This window comes from Mus pahari, chromosome 14 (assembly GCF_900095145.1).
Source record: "Mus pahari chromosome 14, PAHARI_EIJ_v1.1, whole genome shotgun sequence".
Classification (NCBI taxonomy): Eukaryota; Metazoa; Chordata; class Mammalia; order Rodentia; family Muridae; genus Mus; species Mus pahari.
The window spans coordinates 25,946,095-25,966,817 of NC_034603.1; the positions used below are offsets into that span (position 1 = coordinate 25,946,095).

Sequence of the window (20,723 nt, forward strand, 5' to 3'; positions counted from 1 at the left end):
TTTCTTTCTTTCTTTCTTTCTTTCTTTCTAAAGATTTATTTATTTATTTATTTATTTATTTATTTATTATATGTAAGTACACTGTAGCTGTCTTCAGATCTTGTTACGGATGGTTATGAGCCACCATGTGGTTGCTGGGATTTGAACTCCAGACCTTCGGAAGAGCAGTCAGCGCTCTTACCCACTGAGCCATCTCACCAGCCCCTGTGGTTGATTCTTGTTCCTGTTCTAATAAGCACTTCTAGCCCTTCTATAAAGAGCATGGAAGCGTTTTATGGGTGTCAGTACGTGGTGTCTGAGTGTACACACTGATGTGGCCCCAATCTCTAAAAGGAACTAGAGCTTGGGTGTGGAGTGAAACGGCAGGCAGAGTAACCCTGCGGCCTTCATAGACTATACCTTGCAGGTTGGTGATTTTGGAGATGCAATCAACTGGCCTACACCTGGAGAGATAGCCCACAAAAGTGTGCAGGTGAGTATGAGAAGGGGTTGGCAGGTTCAGGTACTCTTTATACAAACTTTGTCCAAAAGCCATAAACCTCACCTTTCTTGATTTTTGAAAAGGAGTAGTCGGTGGGCACAATAGTATACTTCTGAAGTCCCATCTATTCAAAAAAAGGTTAAAGAAGGATGACTACACTCATTCCAAGAGTTTAAGGCCATCCTGTATAACATAGGACACCAACTCCCTTCAATTCTGAACAAATAAATGAAGGCTAGTTAGATAAGATGGATGGCAGTGAAATAATAAAGAATTACCATCGTAAAACCATTGCCTGGTTTCAGTGGTGGCTCAGTGGGTTTAGGAAACAGCTGTGTTACAGTTTTCCAAAGCCCTTATTTTTCCATTACTGTGCCAAGTTTGTCTATGAGTAATTGGAAAAAAGAGATATTAGTTGAGGCACTGACTCCAGTTTGGGGGAGTGTGTTTAGCTCCCTTAGACTCCATCAGAAGAGACTCTTGATCAATTTTGTTCCTCTCAGCACTTTTGTTCTGAGCTAGTAGGCCCCTTATCTTATGGTAGACCAACATCTTTTCCATCCCACAGATTTGGGTAGCTAGAGAAATCAGTTGTTCCTCCTTGATGGCTGGTATTGTCATGTCTTGTGGTATCATCTGGGTATGAAAGTTAGGCCTTAGGGTATATCTAGTGTAGCCTGCCCTCATACCTTCCCAGTGACCACATGTGTCCTTGCCTCCTGTAGCCACAGTCCCACAAGTCTCAGCCTGCTCGTAAGTTGCCACCCAAGAAGGACATGAAGGAGCAGGAGAAAGGAGATGGAAGTGATAGTAAGGAGAGCCCAAAAACAAAGTCGGATGAATCAGGGGAGGAAAAGAATGGGGATGAGGACTGCCAGCGAGGCGGGCAGAAGAAGAAAGGTAAGTGGCATGGTCAGGACCTGGGAAGTGTGCCTTTCAGAACTTTGAAATGCCCTAAGTCTGAGCTGCTGGAGGATCTCCAGGCCAGGTTACTGCAGGCCAGGTGCAGCTGTGTGCGCAGCCTCAGTGCATCTTCTCTTAAACAGGCTCGTCTGTTGCTCTGTTTCTAAACCTGCTGAAATGATAGAGGCCTGACTGCTTTCTCTCGTAGACAGACCTGTTCTGTCTGCTGACTAGGCTTCGGCACAGCAGCCTCTCTCCATCCAAGATGGTTCCCTGGTTCCTGCTCACTCCACCTAGAATGGCCCCACAAAATTGTCACAGGCAGTGATGTGGCACATGTGTGAAGGGAGCCTGGAAAGTTAAGATTTTATTCAGGGCTCCAGAAAGTGAGTCTTATACCTAGAACCGCTGGTCTCCTTATTTTAGAGATTTAAACAACAAAAAAGAGGTCTGGTGTTTGGAAAGGATGTGCCTTTGGCTACCAGATGAGTAGTTAAGCAAGAATTTTGGGGGAAGGAAAAAGCCATGTCTGAGGGGCCTGCCATGCCTCGCTGACATGCTTATGCCGTCCCTCAGGGAGCAAACACAAGTGGGTTCCATTGCAAATAGACATGAAGCCTGAAGTACCCAGAGAGAAATTGGCCTCCCGTCCCACTCGCCCACAGGAACCAAGACATACACCTGCTATCCGTGGGGAGATCAAAGGTATGCACGGTCTGCAATGAAGGGTCTGGATGAGGAGGATACTCTCAGGATTTACCTTGTGTTCCTTCTTACTATAGGATCTGAACCTGCCACCTACATGCCTGTATCTGTAGCCCCACCCACCCCAGCCTGGCAACCAGAGACCAAAGCGGAGCCTGCATGGCACGACCAGGATGAGACATCGAGTGTGAAGAGTGATGGGGCTGGTGGGGCGCGGGCTTCCTTCCGTGGCCGTGGACGGGGGCGTGGTCGTGGACGGGGCCGTGGACGGGGTGGCACTCGAAGTACGTGAGGCCCCTTTGGGCTCCGGGATGTCCAAGGGAGTGCGGCATGGGGAGTAGGCGAGATTCTTCTCTCCCTCTAATAATGCCCGTGTCTCCTGTAGCCCACTTTGACTACCAGTTTGGCTACCGAAAGTTTGATGGTACAGAGGGGCCCCGCACCCACAAGTATATGAACAACATCACTTACTACTTTGACAATGTCAGCAGCAATGAGATTTACAGTATGGACCAGGAGCTGCTCAAGGATTATATCAAGCGCCAGATGTGAGTGTGCAAGCTTTTCTGGGGCCATGCTGGATTGGGGCCCAGAGCAGGGTCTAATGCATGACCATTATAGTAGCCCTGTTGAAGTGAAAGATGGCTTTCTGTACTTTCACAGAATTCTGTTCATTACAGACTAAAACCACTATTCATTACCACTTAGGAAAGTAGAAACTACCACTAACAGGCAAGCACCCTGGATCCCTTCTGTGTTCCCATGGTCATGAAGCAACCTGTCATGCAGCATGGTGAATGCTGTCCAGCATCTCCTTTAGCCATCACTGTAGCCAGGCTTTTCGAAGTGTTTGTAGGCCTTGTTCTTATCGCTCATCCTGTGACTGTTGCATGCCAGACTTAGATGACTTAGATTTCCTGTCCCTATTTTATAGGAGAACAAGCAGGCCAGTAATTCATCCAAAGTCACGGCTAGTAAGTCACAAAGCACAGGTCTAATGCTGTTTCTGTATGGCTATTATTTTTTGCTCCTATTCATACTAAAGTGCTGGCTTAGTGTTTTAGTAGCAGAAAAGTGTTGGACCTGAGTTTCAAAAAGGATTAATTTGTTGGGCTCACCTGTGATAGCTGAAAGACCAGGTGATTTGACTCAAAGCAATAGTACATCATTTCTTTTCAGCCTTTAAGCCAGTGATTTTCAAACTTTCTAATGCTGGGACTCTTGAATACAGTTCTTCCTTGTGTTATGGTGACCTCCAACCATAATGTTATTCTCCCCCCACCCCCACCACCCCCACCCCCCACCCCCGAGAGACAGGGTTACTCTGTGTAGCCCTGGCTGTCCTGGAACTCACTCTGTAGACCAGGCTGGCCTCAAACTCAGAAATCTGCCTCCTGGCCTGCCTCTGCCTCCTGAGTGCTGGGATTAAAGGCGTGCGCCACCATGCCCTGCTAAAATTATTCTTGTTGCTACTTTATAACTGTAGTTTTGCTACTGTTATGAATCATAATGTAAATATTTATGTTCTCTAGTGGTCTTAGGTGTGTAAGGGATACACATCCCAGGTGTCACAACCCACAGGTTGAAAGACAGCTGCCTTAAGCTGTACAGCAGGAGAAGAGAGAAGTCAGGAATGTGAGGTTGCGGGGGCGGAGAGGGAGCAGGGAAGGCCCATAGCCCCTCAGTGATGTCTTTTTTCCCCTCCACTTAGTGAATATTACTTCAGCGTGGACAATTTAGAGCGAGACTTCTTCCTGAGACGGAAAATGGATGCTGATGGCTTCCTTCCCATCACCCTTATTGCTTCCTTTCACCGTGTACAGGCCCTAACCACTGACATTTCACTCATCTTTGCGGTATGTCTCTTCCTGGGGGTGATGATGGGAAAATAAGATCCCCACTGTGAGTCCTGAGTCGATGGGTAAACCCCGACAGAGTTCCCACTAAGGTGCCACCATGTTACATGCAATAAGCACCTTGCCAGCTTCAGCAAGAGTCAGCCACAGCCGATCTGCCTGTGTGCCCTTCATCTGCTTTTCCTCATGCCTCTAGGTCTTCCTAGAGAAAATCTAACTAGTCTTCTAGTAGCTACAGCATCATTATCACTTTTACAAATAGAACAGGTCTAGGACATCATCAGATACCCCGTTTCAGATTCTCCTCAACTGCTGCCAAACATTGTTTAAAAGGGTTTTAAAGATTAGAGTCCAGGGGCTGGAGAGGTGGCTCAGTGGTTATGAGCACGAACTGCTCTTCCAGAGGTCCTGAGTTCAAATCCCAGCAACTACATGGTGGCTCACGGCCATCTGTAATGGGATCTGATGCCCTCTTCTGATAGCTTGAAGACAGCTATGGTGTACTTATATAAATAAATAAATTTTTAAGTGCTGTGGAAAAAAAAAGATTAGAGTCCAGGTCAGATCTGTGTATTGTCTTGTATTTCCACCTACCCTTTTATTCTTCCTTGCTAATTATTTGTAGGGTAGACTAGGTCGTGTTCCCCTACATGCCTGCATGTCTCATGAGACAGGTTAACATCTCACATGTCTTGATAACTTAGGGGCATAATGAGGTTCAGGGCTTTGTCAGTGGCATGTGTTTTCTCTGGGGTAGCATATGGCAATTATCTCCCGAGATAAAAACTACTGCAGTTATTACAGGGACAATTTTCTTTGGACTTGCAAAGTAGCAGTACTCTAATCCTTTCAGTCAACCTTCACTTAACTTTTGAGGAGAGTTTGAGGAGACACTTGCTTCTCAGTTGTTCAGTTAACCAGAGATAAACAGGAAGGACAGGTTTATGGGTTTGACCCTGTTCACTCTGTGAACAGTTCATTGAACTCTGAGGTGGTTCCCCAAATCTTTAAAAGGTATCTGGCAGGATTTCAAGACTTTCTCTTTAGCATTGTATGTTAAAAGCAACATAGATGTCCCTGTATCCTTTCTCATTTCATTGTTGGATCAGATCACACTTTGCTTTGCACCCTGCTCCAGATAGGCTGCCTTTAAAGAAACATTAATTCCTCTTCTGAGTAACTGATTTGCTATTATTTATACTTGGTTGGTTATTGTTTCTAGGTTAAGTAAAACACAATTTTCCTTTTTTAAGAGACAGTTTCTCTTTGAAGCCCTAGTTGTTTTAGAACTTGCTATGTAGATCAGTTTGGCCTGGAACACTTAATATCCCACCCACCTGTTTCTGCCTCCCAAATGCTGGATTAAGGGTGTGTGCCATCATGCCCAGTTCCCCCACCCCCTTTTAAATTCCATGTTCCAGATTGCCAATGCATTTGTTTTAATTCACAGTATATGCAGACTGATTTATGTTTTCTTCTGGGTAATTTATAGTCAGGTGAATGCCACGCCAAGTCATAAGAATATTTTTTGTGGTACTATTCCTTTAACTTGATATGTATTAGTTTTATTTTAGACTCAAGTTTTGAGGATTCTATCAGTCATCATAATTCTAAATTTTTAAAAAAATTAAGTAGAACGAATACATGGTTTCAAAGTCTCTACATGGTATCTAAGTATTAAAACTGTCATTTTGGGGGAGGGGCATACCCTCTTAGAGGCAAAGGGGGTGTGAAAGGCTCAACATTTGGGATGTAAATAAATAAAATAATTTTTAAAAAATTGTGATTTTTTTTTTTTAATTTTTTTATTTTTTATTTTTTTTTTTACCTCTTCTAGAATCACCTCAGGTAGTCTGCAACCTTTTTTTTTTTTTTTTTTTTTTACTTATATTTACACACACACAGTTTTTGTTTGAGACAGGGTTTTTCTATTTAGTCCTGGCTCTCCTGGAACTGGCCTTGAAGTCACATCTATCTCCCTGCCTCTGCCTGCTGAGTACTGAGATTGTAGGTGTATACCAACACTACCCAGCAACACAGATAAATTCTTATTGGTCCTCTATTGGCCTATATTCATCTCCTCCTTTTCTTGCTAAATATGGTGATACATCACACAGGTATTTTACCACTTTTATTGTTTCATTTTATGTATCTGGGAGCTAACTGCAAAGTGATGTATAAAATAGATGCCTGCTCCCATTCTTTTAAGTTGAACAGTACACCATCCATGGTGTTTCAACAGATAGATGATGGTTGTTTCCAGTCCTCCTTTACAAGTAGGTGGGCGGGGGGGGGGAGAATGGGGTTGTCTGTATATATGTCTGTTAACTATATGCAGTGCCTGCAGAGGCCATAAGAGGGTAAAGAATTGCCCCTGAGACTAGAGTTACAGATGGTATGTGCGATCATGTGGGTTCTGTAAATGGAACCTGAATCTTATGGAAGAGCAGCCAGCTCTCTTAACCGCTTCCAGTTTTTTACTAATATGCCAGCAACATATGTCTATAACAGAAGGCTTTGTGTATTTAGTTTTCTGTTGGCAAAGATTTCTAGAAAGTAGGGTGGGTGATAGAAAGGTAAAACTGTAGCTGTTAAGTCTTGTGCACTATCTCTCTTCTCCTCTTCCCTGGCCACAATGACAGGGTACCACATGCTGAGCTTTCCCTTCCCTTCTTTCAGAAGATTTCAGAGCTTACATAGATCTTTAAGCTGGGTGTGATGGCGCTTATAATTATTTCTAGTACTTGAGAAACAAAGGTTGGCAGATCTCTTGAGTCTGATGCCACATTGGTCTACAAAGTGAGTTCCAAGACAGCCAGGGCTACACAGGGAAACTCTGTCTCGAAGGAAGTGGGGATGGGATGGGGCTGAAGTCTAATCTTTACTCTTGTATCCAGAGGTGATAACTCATAATAATTTAGCTGTGACTCTTAACAACCGTCGTATTATACAAGTCTCTGTTTTTCTTAAAATTCAAATCAAAGGGGCTATTTTTTACCCTGGCCTATACCTTATACCTGTCTTGTGGTTTAAATTGCCAGAAGATGGCAAGTGCTTTTCTATTACTGTCAGCCTTTTGCCCAGATCTTAGACATTTTTATGAGTGTTCTCTAGATGTCTTCCAAGCTTACAAAGTAATTTTGGTTTTCATGTTTGTACCCTTTATGTTCCTGTCAGTTAGGGAAGATGTGACCAGATATTTACTGCTATTGTTGGCCTCCAGGAACTTAGGAACCCAAGTGTCTCCAGATCTGGCTGCCCTAAACAGTCCTCTTCATTTCTTTTCTTCCTTTTCCTCCTCCTCCTCTACAGGCTCTAAAGGACAGCAAGGTGGTAGAGATGGTTGAGGAGAAAGTCCGCAGAAGGGAAGAACCTGAAAAGTGGCCACTGCCTGGACCCCCAATAGTGGATTATTCACAAACTGATTTTTCTCAGCTTCTCAACTGCCCAGAGTTTGTTCCCCGCCAGCACTACCAGAAAGAGACAGGTAGGTATCCCAGTGGTGGCTGCCTCCTGACTGCCTCGGAGAGGATAGGATGATGAGGCCCCACTTTTTCTCCCTTCAGAGTCAGCACCTGGCTCTCCCCGTGCAGTCACCCCAGTGCCAACCAAAACAGAAGAGGTCAGCAACCTTAAGACCCTTCCCAAGGGCCTGTCTGCCAGCCTCCCAGATCTGGATTCTGAGAGCTGGATTGAAGTGAAGAAAAGGCCTCGGCCCTCACCAGCACGCCCCAAGGTAGGTGAGACATGGCTTAGTCTTGAGGGTCCTGGGTTTTCTATTGTAGGAATGCTAATGTTGTCTGTTTCTATTCTTTGGGAACCAATCTCAGGATACCCAAGTCAGAGAGTGGCTTTTCCACAAGATAAGGCCATGGGGCTTTGTAGGTGTTTGATTTTTCAGGTCTTTTCCTGGACTCTGGGGGTAACAAGTTTTCTGTAATGGTGGCAAGTGGCTTTGGGAAGTTGGTGATTATAGCAAGGTTAGTTTGTCTCAAGAAGAGTCAGAGAGTCAAACTGCCCTAGAATGTGGGAAGGAGTATGTGTGTTGACTAATGGTAGGATCACTACTTTTGAAGTTCTTCGACCTCAAAGTGAAATCACTGGCTCATTTCTGGGTACCACATTAAAGTCTTCTACCTCTGTAGCCTCAGCTCCCTCCTCAGAGACTTTTGGTCTGGGCCTTGTAGAGTGGCCTCAACACTGACCTTGCTGCTTGTGTTCGCTATAATTCTGTGCTTCCGTAGGTGTTTTACCCATGGGACTGGCTCTCCCATCTCTTTTCCTTCCCATGTCTGCTCATTCCCAGAATATGCCCACTGTTCTTGGCCCCAGCCAAGAGAAATGTAGCACCTTCCAAGGCCCAGGCGTGCAGTTAATTCTACAAGCTCTGGGAAAGATGGGAGGAAGTCAGGGGAACCCCATTCTTCCTGTATGGTGTATCTTGAATCTTAGAAATGACTTGACGTTTCTGTAGGATATGACTGGTCCATCAGAGAATTGCCTCTTGGATGTATACTGTGTGGGAGACATATTTGGTGTGTCAGACATATTTGGTGTGTCACCACTAAAATGTTTCAAAACCAAGTGAAATGCTTTTAGAACATGTTGTCTTTTTTGCCTAGACCACTCTGCTCTTGCCTTTATCCTTTAGCGGCCTGTTGTAGCAAGTTTTCCTAGTATATCCAACTCAGCACCGTTTTTTGTGTGCTCCCTAGACCTATTTAGAGCCTTTGTTGAACACACTGCAGATGGCTGCTGTTCACTCTCTCCTACTGAGCTGTGAAGTTTCTTAAGTACTGGGCCTTGTCTTGCTCATTCAGGCTTTCATACAGAGTCTGGTGCTGTTTGTTGTAGGTGCTAGCTCATCAGATTGATGAGTGTCTACTGTGGCTGGGACCCAGCGAAAGTATTGAAGGTAGTGTAGCAAAGTTGCTTGCCTCAAACTTGTGAGTGCCAGGTTGTTGAGTAGCCAGTTGATGGATGGTTCCTGTGCTTTGTGTTTGCCCCCAACAGCCAGTGTGTAAGCTATGAAGATGAACAGAAACCGTTGCTTGTGAATGACTGTGTGTGACTGTGAGTGAAGGAACTGGACTTCTTTGGGGTGATTCTCCATGAAGCTGAGTCCAAAGAGGACACCTGTGATTTGCTGGTGTTGCCAGGGTTACAATTGTGATGTTTTTGAACTGAGAGGCCAGAGAGCCTCTTTGGGCAGCTAGAAAGTCTGGTTTAGGGCCTCATGTGTTATTCCCAAGTCATTCCTCTTTGGTGTCTGTCCCTGTTTCAGAAGTCAGAGGAGCCCAGGTTCTCCCACCCAACTGCTCTGCCTCAGCAGCTTCCCTCCCAGCAGCTGATGTCTAAGGATCAGGATGAGCAAGAAGAACTAGACTTTCTGTTTGATGAGGAGATGGAGCAGATGGATGGGCGAAAGAATACCTTCACTGCCTGGTCTGAAGAGGACTCTGACTATGAAATTGATGACCGGGATGTCAATAAGATCCTCATTGTCACTCAAACACCACCTTACATGCGTCGCCACCCTGGAGGGGACCGCACAGGCAACCACACTTCGCGTGCCAAGATGAGTGCTGAGCTGGCCAAGGTCATTAATGATGGACTCTTCTACTATGAACAAGACCTATGGACTGAGAAGTTTGAGCCTGAGTATTCACAGATCAAGGTGAGACTCAAGCATAGCTTTGAACAAGGGCCTAGGGTTCTTGTAATGTGGAGAAGAGGAAGGCTGATTTGACATGTGACTCTGGGCAGGTACCTCTGTCTATTGCCATTTGTCTTTATGGATGAGGGAGAGGTTGATGATTGTCACCTTGCCACCTTGGCAAGAGGAAATGTATTTGTATACAGTGTAAAGAGCATGTGGGATGACTGACTGTCCTATCTAACCACTCATGTTTGTCACACAGTAGGCTAGACCCTTGTGGAAGATAAAATAAAGATTGGACTATTATCTTTAGTCTTAAATCAGACACATATTTTTAAAAAAGGTCTTAAGAACCCTTCTTAGTGGAAAATGGAGAAAAAAGAGGCACTTCTGGAGACATTTCTTGTCAGTTTTTGGAGTAGCTGTGTTTGGTGCTGGGTGGGCCTAAAGGTGAGCATGTGCAAGAAACAAGCATCAGTGTAGGAAAAACTCAGGATGGGCAATCTGCAGCAAGTCGTTGGTGGCTGTTGCCCAGCTGTCCCTTGCCAGGGAAGAGGAGCGTGGTCAACACTGACTGAGATCAGTGCCTGGGCAGAGAGATGGGGGTGGAGACTAGAACCCTGTGTGTGTGTGGATGGGGAAGCTGTTCTCACCAGTTTCCTGCCAGTCTTGATTCCTGAGCAGCCAGAGCATCTTGCTGACTAACAGCTTCCCACTACCTCAAATCTGCAGCAAGAAGTGGAGAACTTCAAGAAAGTGAATATGATTAGTCGGGAACAGTTTGACACTCTGACCCCTGAGCCCCCTGTGGATCCTAACCAGGAGGTTCCTCCTGGGCCACCTCGGTTCCAACAAGGTGAGGGGGTGGGCACCTGCAGCCCAATGTGGGTGAGAGGTATTAAGTTCTAGCCAAAATTTTCCCTGCACACTGACCCCACTCTGCCTCTACAGTTCCTACTGATGCCCTGGCCAACAAGCTGTTTGGTGCTCCCGAGCCATCTACCATTGCCCGTTCTCTACCAACCACTGTCCCAGAGTCTCCAAACTACCGAAACGCCAGGACTCCCCGCACACCCCGTACCCCCCAGCTCAAAGACTCTAGTCAGACACCACGGTTTTACCCAGTGGTGAAAGAAGGACGGACCCTAGATGCCAAGGTAAGGTGGTCAGCTGGGTGGAGTCTTGCATATTTTACTGCCCGGTCTGAGCCAACAAAGGGCCAGGATCCCCTCAGGCAGCATCCTTAGGCTGAGAGCTCATAAAGTAGACTTGAGTATAGGCATGGCCTACAGAGGCTGAAGGAGTGCAGACCAGATGAGAGACCTCAGGCACATCTTCCTGCTTCTCCGTCTCACCTGTGAGATAATTGGGGGTGTGATATTAATGGTATTGTCCTTGTCTCGTGCACAAAGCCTTTTGTTCAACCTCCAGTTGTACCAAAATAAGAAAATGCCTTTGTAAAATGGGATGTACCTTTGCATACCAAGGGCGGCTTGATATACATCAGCATAATAGATGTATAAGATAACTAGTTCTGGTTTCATCTTTACAGATGCCTCGAAAAAGAAAGACAAGGCACAGCTCGAATCCCCCCTTGGAAAGTCATGTGGGCTGGGTGATGGATTCTCGGGAGCACAGGCCCAGGACCGCTTCTATTAGGTACTGTGGCCAGGGCATTCCAGCTGCCTGTGGCACATGACACTCACCACCTGAATCTAAATCCATACAACAGTATGGGAAGCATAGCCTAAGGTCTGGGCACTGGAGGCTTCTTGTGTTTTGTTCTTTTTCTTTTCCTTTTAGAAAGGTGACCTGGAGCTGTTATGTAGACCAGCCTCCCTTGAGTGCACAGAGACCATCTGCTCACTAGTCTCTAGTGCTGGGATTAAAGCATGGGCTACCCACACCTGGCTCGTCATAGATTCCCACCATGTCTGGCTGTGAAGACATGCTGTCACAGTCACGCAGAACCCAGTTTGAGGTTACTTGGGCAGTGAAACTCTGAATTCCTTTCCAAAACTGTCTACTATCTGCCTAAAAGTAGGGAAACGGTCACTCTGCTAGGTAGACTCTACAGGACTCGGGTGCTCAGTGGTAGTTGCACATCTGCCAAGACTGGGTTCTGACCCCAGCACCATAGTTCACTGACTCATCTACTAACGGTGGGACTCAGATAACTTTTTAAATTTAATTTTCCCAAATCTACTTTAAAACAAGTCACATTTTAGAAGTCACCAGTCTGTGAACTCAGCTTCCCACAAAGATGGCAGATATTAGGAGGAGGTAATAATTGAGAAAATCCACATTGGTTAACACATGGTGATTGATTAAAGACAGTATAATATTGTGAGTTTTTTTTGGCAGTTATAATATCTCTGCTACCCCTGGACCAGTGGCCCAGGTCCTCTGAGCCTCAGTGACCTCAGAGTTCTCCAAAGTGTCACTGCACAGCTGTTGCTTATAGGTTATGGCCAGTGGAGTACAAGACTATATCCTGGCTGGTAGCTTAGAGGAACCTCTCCTACCTTATAGTAGAGTTGAGTGGGAAATTTGTGACTGGTGACACCATCACTCTTCTGGCTTCTGTAGCTCCAGTCCTTCAGAGGGAACACCTGCAGTCGGCAGCTATGGCTGTACCCCTCAGTCACTGCCCAAGTTCCAGCATCCTTCCCATGAGCTGCTCAAGGAAAATGGCTTCACACAACACGTCTACCACAAGTATCGGAGGCGCTGCCTTAACGGTAAGTGCTAGCTCATTTGAAAGCTACTAATAAGTTCCTCGGCCATTGCTTAGGGACCCACCCGTCATCCCAGAGTTTAAAGGCTAGAGGGTGTGTTGCTGGTAGCAGTTGACTTTTTCTTGACTCTCACAGCTTTTCTTGGTTCTCATAGCTGTAGTCACAACATTCTAGAAACTGGGTAGGAGGGCCTTAAGTTGTAGCCCAGCCTGGCTCCATAGAAAAATTCAAACTTAAGAACTACTGATGTGGGGACCGGGGAGATGGCTCAACTATTAAGAGCACTGACTGCTCTTCCAGAGGTCCTGAGCTCAATTCCCAGCAAACCACATGGTGTCTCACAACCATCTATAATGGGATCTGTTGCCCTCTTCTGGTGTGTCTGAAGACATCGGCAGTGTATGCATATACATAAAATAAATAGTACTTTAAAAAGAAAATAGTACTGATGTTAGATTTATGTGAGATAGTTTGTAAATGCAGGAAGCTAAGGGATTATAGTACCCAGCCTTCCTGTTCTATACCCATTAGTATAGGAAATGCCATTTTTTACTAATTTCTCACAAGATTGCTGGGACAACTGTTGCCAGAATAAGCATGTATCTCAGACATCATCAGGTTTGGGCTAAGACTGAGTAGAGCTTTCTAGGTAAGAGATTTGGAATCTAGGCAACTTCCCTTCCCCTTCCCCTTGCACCTCCCCATCTCGTTTTTCGAGATAGGGGTTTCTCTGTGTAGCCCTGGCTGCCCTGGAACTCTCTGTAGACCAGGCTGGCCTTGAACTCAGAAATTCGCCTATACTCTATAGTAGGAATTTGGGGGCAGGAGATTCTTTTTTTAAATATATTTAAAATATAAATATATTCTTGAGGTAGGGTCTCACAGATTTGACTATACCAGCTGGCTGGTAAGCTTAGGGATGTGTCTGTGCATATTGTTCAGGCTAGCCTTTATCTTTCTGTTAGTTAAGTCTGGCCTTGAACTGCTGTCTCCCATCTCCCAGCTGCTGTAATTTACGTGTATGAGTATTTTACACACATGTATATTTATGTACCATGTATATGCATGGTGCCGATGGAGGCCAAAACAGGGTATTGAATTTCTTTGAACTAGAATTACAGGCAGTTGTGAGCCACCACCATGTGAGTGCTGGAAGCATGTGGGTGGGTCCTTGGCAAGAGCAGCCAGTGCTTTTCATTGCTGAGCCATCTCTCCTTATTTACATGTTAACATACTATACCTGCTAAAACTAATTTGACAAAAAATGACTTGTTTGTACTTAAGCAGTGTTGTGCCTGTTCCTTTAAGTCAGCAGTTTTCAACCTGTGGATCTCTGCCCCTTTAGGAGTTTTGTATTAGATATTTACATTAATGATTCATAGCAGCAACAACAAAAATGATGTCCTGGTTGGGGGTTACCACAACATGACCTGTATTAAGGGGTCTCAGCATTAGGAAGGTTGAGAACCACTGCTCTAAGTGATAGCAGGTGAGACTCAGAGCTAGACAAATGGCCAGATTAGAGATTTGGGCAGTGTGGCCTTACCCTCTCCTGTTTTTCCCATCAGAGCGGAAGCGCTTGGGCATTGGCCAGTCTCAGGAGATGAACACCCTCTTCCGCTTTTGGTCCTTCTTCCTCCGAGATCACTTCAATAAAAAGATGTATGAAGAGTTCAAGCAGCTGGCACTGGAGGATGCCAAAGAAGGCTACAGGTGAGTGGGCCAGGGGCTCTAGTTAAGGGCCCCAGTGAGTCAGCTGCCAGAGCTGAAATTGAAATTTTAAAGATGAGCAAGGTATTTCCACGAGTGTAAAAGTTTATGTGGTGTGTTTGTATAGGCAGTTCTCCTTTGTTCTTTATCTCTTTGCTTCTTGCTCTGTTCGTTGTGCCTTTATGTCACCAGCAAATCTACTGGGGAGAGGGGGTCAGATATGTCTCTCATCTCCACCCACCCCCCAAACAGAATTTCTCTGTGTAGTCCTGGTTTCCCTGGACCTCGATCTGTAGATCAGGCTGGCATCAACCTCCTAGATCTGTCTCCCTCTGCTTCTTGAGTACTGGGATTACAGGCATTTGCCACTAACACTGCCAGGGGCAAATCATAACCCACCCCACCACCCCACTCCACCCCCACCCCGAGACAGGGTTTCTCAGTGTTAGAGGTGCCTGTTCCGGAAATTATTGTAGACCAGGCTGCCTTCAAATTCAGAGATCTGCCTCCCAGTGTTGGGATTAAAGGCCAATTGTTAAAAGTTATTTTTAACAATGTAATAACAGTTCTATAATTTTTCTAAACAACTTCTCTGTTAGAGTTTTGTATTTTGTTTGATTGTGAATACTTTTTTTTTAGGTTTATTTTATGTATATGAATACACTATAACTATCTTCAGACACACCAGAAGAGGGCATGGGATTCCATTACAGATGGTTGTGAGCCACCATGTGGTTGCTGGGAATTGAACTTAGGACCTCTGGAAGAGCAGTTAGTGTTCATTAACCACTGAGCCATCTCTCCAGCCTAATTGTGAATACTTTCATGTGTCTGTAAAATATAAATACTTTTGGCTGGAGTGTATATATATATATATATATATATATATATATATATATATATATATAAATACTTTTGGTTGTTTCTTTAGTATCACATTCCTAGTGGTAAACAAACCTGATTGTAGATCAGAGAGCTGGTGTAGGCATGAGTGTGTTTTCCTGAAATGGATATTCAGGAGGCGATTTTGTCTTCGTGTACTATAAGGTCTGTTAGGGCTACTTTACTGCTTTTGGAGTCAAAAGCAGCAGTTAAAAGAGACAGAGAACAAAGCCGGGTGTGGTGGCTCACGCCTTTGATCCCAGCACTTGGGAGGCAGAGGCAGGCAGATTTTCTGAGTTCGAGGTCAGTCTGGTCTACAGGGTGAGTTCCAGGACAGCCAGGGCTACACAGAGAAACCCTGTCTCGAAAAACCAAAAAAAAAAAAAAAAGAGAGAGAGAGAGACAGAGAACAGATGAAGGTGGGCAGAATTGGCTGAACCCTGCGACTAAACAGCTCTTCAGGGCTGGTGTTACTGCTGCTGTCCATTCTGCAGTGGGCCTGCCATGTTTCTAGTCCAGGAACTGTCTTAACTGTTCTAGAGTTTCTTTGCTAGGCCAGCAACCCACCCTCCCCATGCCATTCGAGTGAGTACTGTGCCAACTTCACCATTTCCTACCCTCCACAGGTACGGTTTAGAGTGCCTTTTTCGATACTACAGTTATGGTCTAGAGAAAAAGTTCCGGCTGGACATATTCAAGGATTTCCAGGAGGAGACAGTGAAGGACTATGAGGCTGGTAAGAGTGTCAGAGCTGCAGGAGCCTTCCTGGGCCTTGCTGTGTTAGACCCCACCCCTCTCTCTTCATCATAGCCCACCTACCTGTTTTCTTATAGGCCAGCTCTATGGATTGGAGAAGTTCTGGGCCTTCTTGAAATATTCCAAAGCCAAAAATTTGGACATTGACCCCAAACTGCAAGAATACCTCGGCAAATTCCGCCGCCTAGAAGACTTCCGAGTGGACGTGAGTGAGAGTCTCTGCTGACTCCTAACTGTCCTGTAAAGAGAGCATCCCTCTCCTGTCTGTGACTTACACGTGACAGTGGACAGCAGCAGGTGCTCACTAGAGTTGTTTCCAGCCTCCCTCCTCTTGTCACAGCCTACCTGCTTATCCAGCCCACTGCTAGTTTGTGTCAGGGTCAGGACCAGCTACCCTGATAAATATACTTGTTCCTTCTGGGAAAGACATTCGTAAATTACTTTTCAGTCCTCTGTTGTCTAGAGCAGTGCCTGAACAGTGACATCCTGTGGTGAGTCTGAATAATGCCCCTGGTGTGTCAACGGCTGCCTCTAAAGGCAGCTTCATTGACTCATCTTTGGTGTCTGTGCAGAGTACTTCAAGTGAAATTTTCCTTCAAGAAGTAGTTTGTGGTACTGGGTGTTTACCTCAGTGGTAAGATACATGTATAACCTAGTGAAGGCCCTGGTTTTAATGGCCAGCACCAAAGAAGACAGAAAGGCTTTGAACCAAAAAGTTTGTAATGTAGCAGACTCTGATACTCAGGTTCTCTTGAGAACGTCTAGCACAAAGTTGGTAGGTGTAAGTAAGGATGAGCAATCGTCCTGAGGTCTATTAGAACTGATTCTTCCTGGGGCCCAGACTGCTGAGCATGCTCTTCTAGGTGAGAGTGGCAGCCATCGATTTACAGATTGGTAAACTGGGCTCGCTCTTACCTACTCTGGGGAGGAGAGTATGTGCTAAGGACCAATGGCTTGGACCTTAGAACCTGGAAAATACTTTACTTTGGGTAGCGTTTGGTGATAGTAGGGCAAGCTGATAGTAGGGCAGTCTTCATTGTTGGCTCATGGGCCTGGTGAAGGCTGGAATAAGACAGTTCCAGTGTATGTGGCCCTGTGGAGCCAATACATGCAACATGTTGCATTCCACATACCACGGGTCTTTTCCTAAGAGACCCTTTGTAGAAGGGAACAAAAATTTATAGGATCAAACCCTGGTCTTTAGCATATGGACCTAAATATAGGAAGCCTTTGACAAGTTACTTTATGTGTGTGGTCCATTTCCTTATTTCTGGTACTGTCCACGTGAAAGGACAGGATGTAAATCAAACCATTGTCCACATTTGGAGATGGAAAGGAGACCTGATTGGTTCTGGAAAGTGGTGTGGCTAGTGTTCTCTGACCACTTGTGACTCCTCTGTTACAGCCCCCCATGGGCGAGGAAGGCAACCACAAGCGACACCCAGTAGTAGCAGGAGGCAGCGGAGAGGGCAGGAAGCGGTGCCCTTCCCAGTCTTCCAGCAGGCCTGCCACTGGGATCAGCCAACCCCCTACGACACCTACTGGCCAGGCCACTCGAGAAGATGCCAAATGGACAAGCCAGCACTCGGACACACTGACTTTGGGAAAGTGAATGGCCTGAAGCCCCTTGGGGTTTGTGATAGAGGGGGTGGGGTGGGTGAGGATCTGTGAGGGTGCCCAGGAGAGTGAACAAGAGAAGGGACGGGCCTAGAGTTACTAAGAATGGGCCTTTGTGCTAAGTAGCAGTGTATACCATTTGGGCTGTTAGCGGTGCTCCTGGGCAGGAGCCTCCAAGTACCCCATCCCCTCCTGTCACCATGACTTCCATCATAACTTCTAAGGGGGGAGGGGAAGGGGGGAGATTTTATATATATATATATATATACATATACATATATATATATCAAGTTTTAAATTATTGATAGTTCGTCTGGATTACCAAAACCCCTCTTCAGCCCTTCCTGCGGCTGTTACGCCGACCTGTCTCCCTGCCTCTTCCCGCTTCCCTCAAGCCAACTATGCAGCCCACCAGAAGGCTCTGGCGGTGCCCATGGGCCCCAGAAGCACCAGCCCCTTGATCACCTGGGGTTTGCCATCACCGTGTCCCTGCTGTTCCACATGCCCTTCTGCCACCTCTGGGGGAAGGAAACCAAAGGATCTCAGTGAGGGTCGGGGAGCTTCAGCCTCTGCCCCTCACCCCTCCCCCACCCCAGAGACGCTGCTCACAAGAAGAGACTATTGAAAGATGATTCATTTTATTTTTTCTCTGACCTTTCCATCCTTGGGAAAACAGAAAAACAAAACAAAAAAAAAAACAAAAAAAAAAAAAAAAAAAAAAAAACTACTTAAAAAAAAAAAAAAAAAACCTACAGAGAACCAGAGCCCACCTAATCCATAGGAAGTGATGACTTTCCCCCTCCTTGGAATTTTTCTTTTGTTCTGTTTTTGGAAATAATATTTTTTTAAAAGTTGCCTTATTGTGGAGCGGGAACCTGAACTAATGCCCAAATGCCTGTTTTCCTTGAGCCTCCGGAAGANCTCCACCTGCCTGGGATGCCCCTGGGCTTGGACTGACTAGAACTCTCCTTGAGACTGAGTTGCATGTATGGGGCCTCCTGCCTGGAGGCAAGAGAGTTGGGGCAGTTCTATCAGAGCTGTGCCCAGGACACCCCTGCTGTTGCATTGTCTGAAGCCAATGTCCTGTGTTTGCACACTGTTGCCACTGTCCTTGTTCTTGCTGTCACCTCACCAGGCCCACCCTGCTCCGCCCGGCCCCGTCCCACCCCGCCCTGGGAACCCCGAGGCCAAGTTTGCTTCAGACTGTTGTAAACAGAATTGGTCTTGCCTGGTACACACTTGTCCTCAGTCTGCACATCTCCCCAACTCNAGAACAAGGCGGTGAACACCCACTGATGCCCACAGCTTAGGTCTGTGTCTAACCTTAAAGACCTTTGACCTCAAGGAGGTAGAGAAAGGTACCATTCTCTAAGGGTCTGGTGTGCTCTTTTCATCTTAATACCCTCACCCCCTGCAAGCCNTCTCTGCACACCCTCTCACTGGCCCTGCCTGGGATCGAGGGGTGAGAGGAACCGAGGGCTGGGGAATCCTGCCATTTGGTGAAGCCCCCTGGCAGGAAGGTATATGTGGACATAGAGTATACCTGACTTCTCTTCAANAACCAGACTGCCTGAGCTGCACTTGAGATGCCAGAGGAGTGGCTGGAGGCTGCTGTCAGCAGGAGCTGAGGAGGGTATTGAAGGACTGAGCACACAGGCTGGGAGACTTCATGCTCACCCCANACTGGCACCTGGGTGGCACAAGGGGGTGTGGTCTTTTTGCTAGCTTAACTGAAACTTGTGTGACCCTCCTCATCACCCAGTTCCTCTATTGTCCCAAAAGTTGGGACTGGGACACAGCATCCCAGGCCGACAAGAGCTTGCCCTCTGTCTTTGGATACCTTGTTACTTGGAGCTCATGTCTTACCCCACTCTGTCCTCCCGGTGCTTAGAATGTCGGAATCCCTTGTCAGCTCCTGCGACTCGCTTGTCTCAAACAAATAGGGGANCAGGATCATCTGCTGCTGGGATCTGAGGCCTTCTCCTAAGTCTGGTACCTGCCCTATGGTGCACCTTCACCAAACAGTGGGCTCCCTTCTTCCCTTTCTTCTCTCCTTTCCTCACTTGACCCTATACTGTATATCCAGCACCACAGAACCTCAGGGCTCGAGGCCCAGTGTCAGGGAAGGTGGTTTCCATCCAGACTGTCCAGACCCTCTGGGGTGGGAAGGCAAGGCTATCTATCATCTCAACACAGGCTGAGGGGGGAGGGGAGTGTGTGTGTGTGTGTGTGTGTGTGTGTGTGTGTGTGTGTGTGTGTGTGTGACATGTTAAGAGTTGATGTTGCAGAGTAGTTTACATCTTCACCTTCTGAAGACACTTGAATTTAGGACCGATGTATCTGTGACAAGTATGTCAGGAGTGGGGGGGCTGCACCAGTGCAAACCACTTCCCCATCACCATCTTCCCATGGAATCCAAGACCTAAGACAGAAGCCTGCCAAATGGAACCGCCTTCATCCTCTGCCTGTGCAGGGTTGGACAGCCACCTGGCCCCAGCAAGGGGCAGATGGTGATTTGCACACCTATGAGCCTCAGAGCAGATTTACTACTCGAGAAGGCTGCCTGGCCTTGCTCCAGCCTGGACTGCAGGTTCAGACAGAGGTGCTGAGCCCGTGTCAAGTTGTTCAATGTTTTTGTTCTGTAGCTCCTTCCCACTCCTTTTTGATGACATTTACAAAAGAAGGCAAGCTGCTTGGAAGGTCTGGACATGAGGGAAAGGGCATGAGGACAAGGCTAATGGTGGGGAGTGCTAGAGGCTCAGGTTCCCCTGTCCCCCTGGATGGGACCCCAGAGTCTCTTGTCAAAGGGCCCCTAGGTTTTCCCCAGCTCCTACCCTCTCCAGCCATGGTGATGGCAGAGGCACAAGAAAACTTTGAGCCCAGTTCTCACAGGAAAGGAAAACTCTCATGGGCTTTGCAGAGACGGTTCCACCTACGCTCATACATTGTCTTTACCATGTGCTAGGATATCACCTCCACAGGACAGGAAAAATGTAAAATACTTGAATGAGCTTGTATTATAACATTAATATTATTGAGAGTGTCTGCTTCCCAGGCTGAAGTGATTCATTCATTATTCTGGTCCTGCTCTAGTCCTTTGTAANTGGTGGTAATTATTATGCTTTTCTTTTTAATACAAAAAAATGTATAAATAAAAACTTGAAAAGGCAAAACACTGGCTGGTCTCCCATCTGGGACACTATTGTTGGGTGTGACAGAGAAACCTGGTGTGTATTCCCAGATGCAGGTTCCCACCCCTTACGGACATCTGCCTAAGACAGGGCCCTTGGTGCTGCTAGTGCGTTTGGGTGCTTGGCCAACCTTGAACAACCTAGACTTGCATGCTGTAAAGCTTGAGAAAGGGTGGAGTTGGGTTTTCACTCCCCAGGTTTTATATATATGATCTAAGACCATCA

At 46.3% G+C, this 20,723-nt stretch overlaps 1 protein-coding gene across 2 annotated transcripts in view; it reads left to right on the plus strand.

Annotated features, from left to right (window-relative positions):
* The window catches only part of Larp1 (La ribonucleoprotein domain family member 1), an 88,395-nt gene extending 67,897 nt beyond the window's left edge, over positions 1-20,498 (plus strand). For both annotated transcript variants that reach the window (XM_029545637.1, XM_021212647.2), the window contains exons 3-19: positions 407-472; positions 1,207-1,381; positions 1,961-2,089; positions 2,167-2,373; positions 2,475-2,637; positions 3,801-3,945; positions 7,258-7,432; positions 7,512-7,681; positions 9,230-9,622; positions 10,337-10,460; positions 10,556-10,761; positions 11,157-11,263; positions 12,194-12,345; positions 13,911-14,055; positions 15,561-15,670; positions 15,768-15,895; positions 17,096-20,498. In XM_029545637.1, the coding sequence (XP_029401497.1) occupies positions 1,258-1,381; positions 1,961-2,089; positions 2,167-2,373; positions 2,475-2,637; positions 3,801-3,945; positions 7,258-7,432; positions 7,512-7,681; positions 9,230-9,622; positions 10,337-10,460; positions 10,556-10,761; positions 11,157-11,263; positions 12,194-12,345; positions 13,911-14,055; positions 15,561-15,670; positions 15,768-15,895; positions 17,096-17,302 (2,685 nt within the window). In that variant the 5' untranslated portion in view covers positions 407-472; positions 1,207-1,257 and the 3' untranslated portion in view covers positions 17,303-20,498. The remainder of the gene's footprint in view (positions 1-406; positions 473-1,206; positions 1,382-1,960; positions 2,090-2,166; positions 2,374-2,474; positions 2,638-3,800; positions 3,946-7,257; positions 7,433-7,511; positions 7,682-9,229; positions 9,623-10,336; positions 10,461-10,555; positions 10,762-11,156; positions 11,264-12,193; positions 12,346-13,910; positions 14,056-15,560; positions 15,671-15,767; positions 15,896-17,095) is intronic.
* Positions 20,499-20,723: the final 225 nt, after the last annotated feature.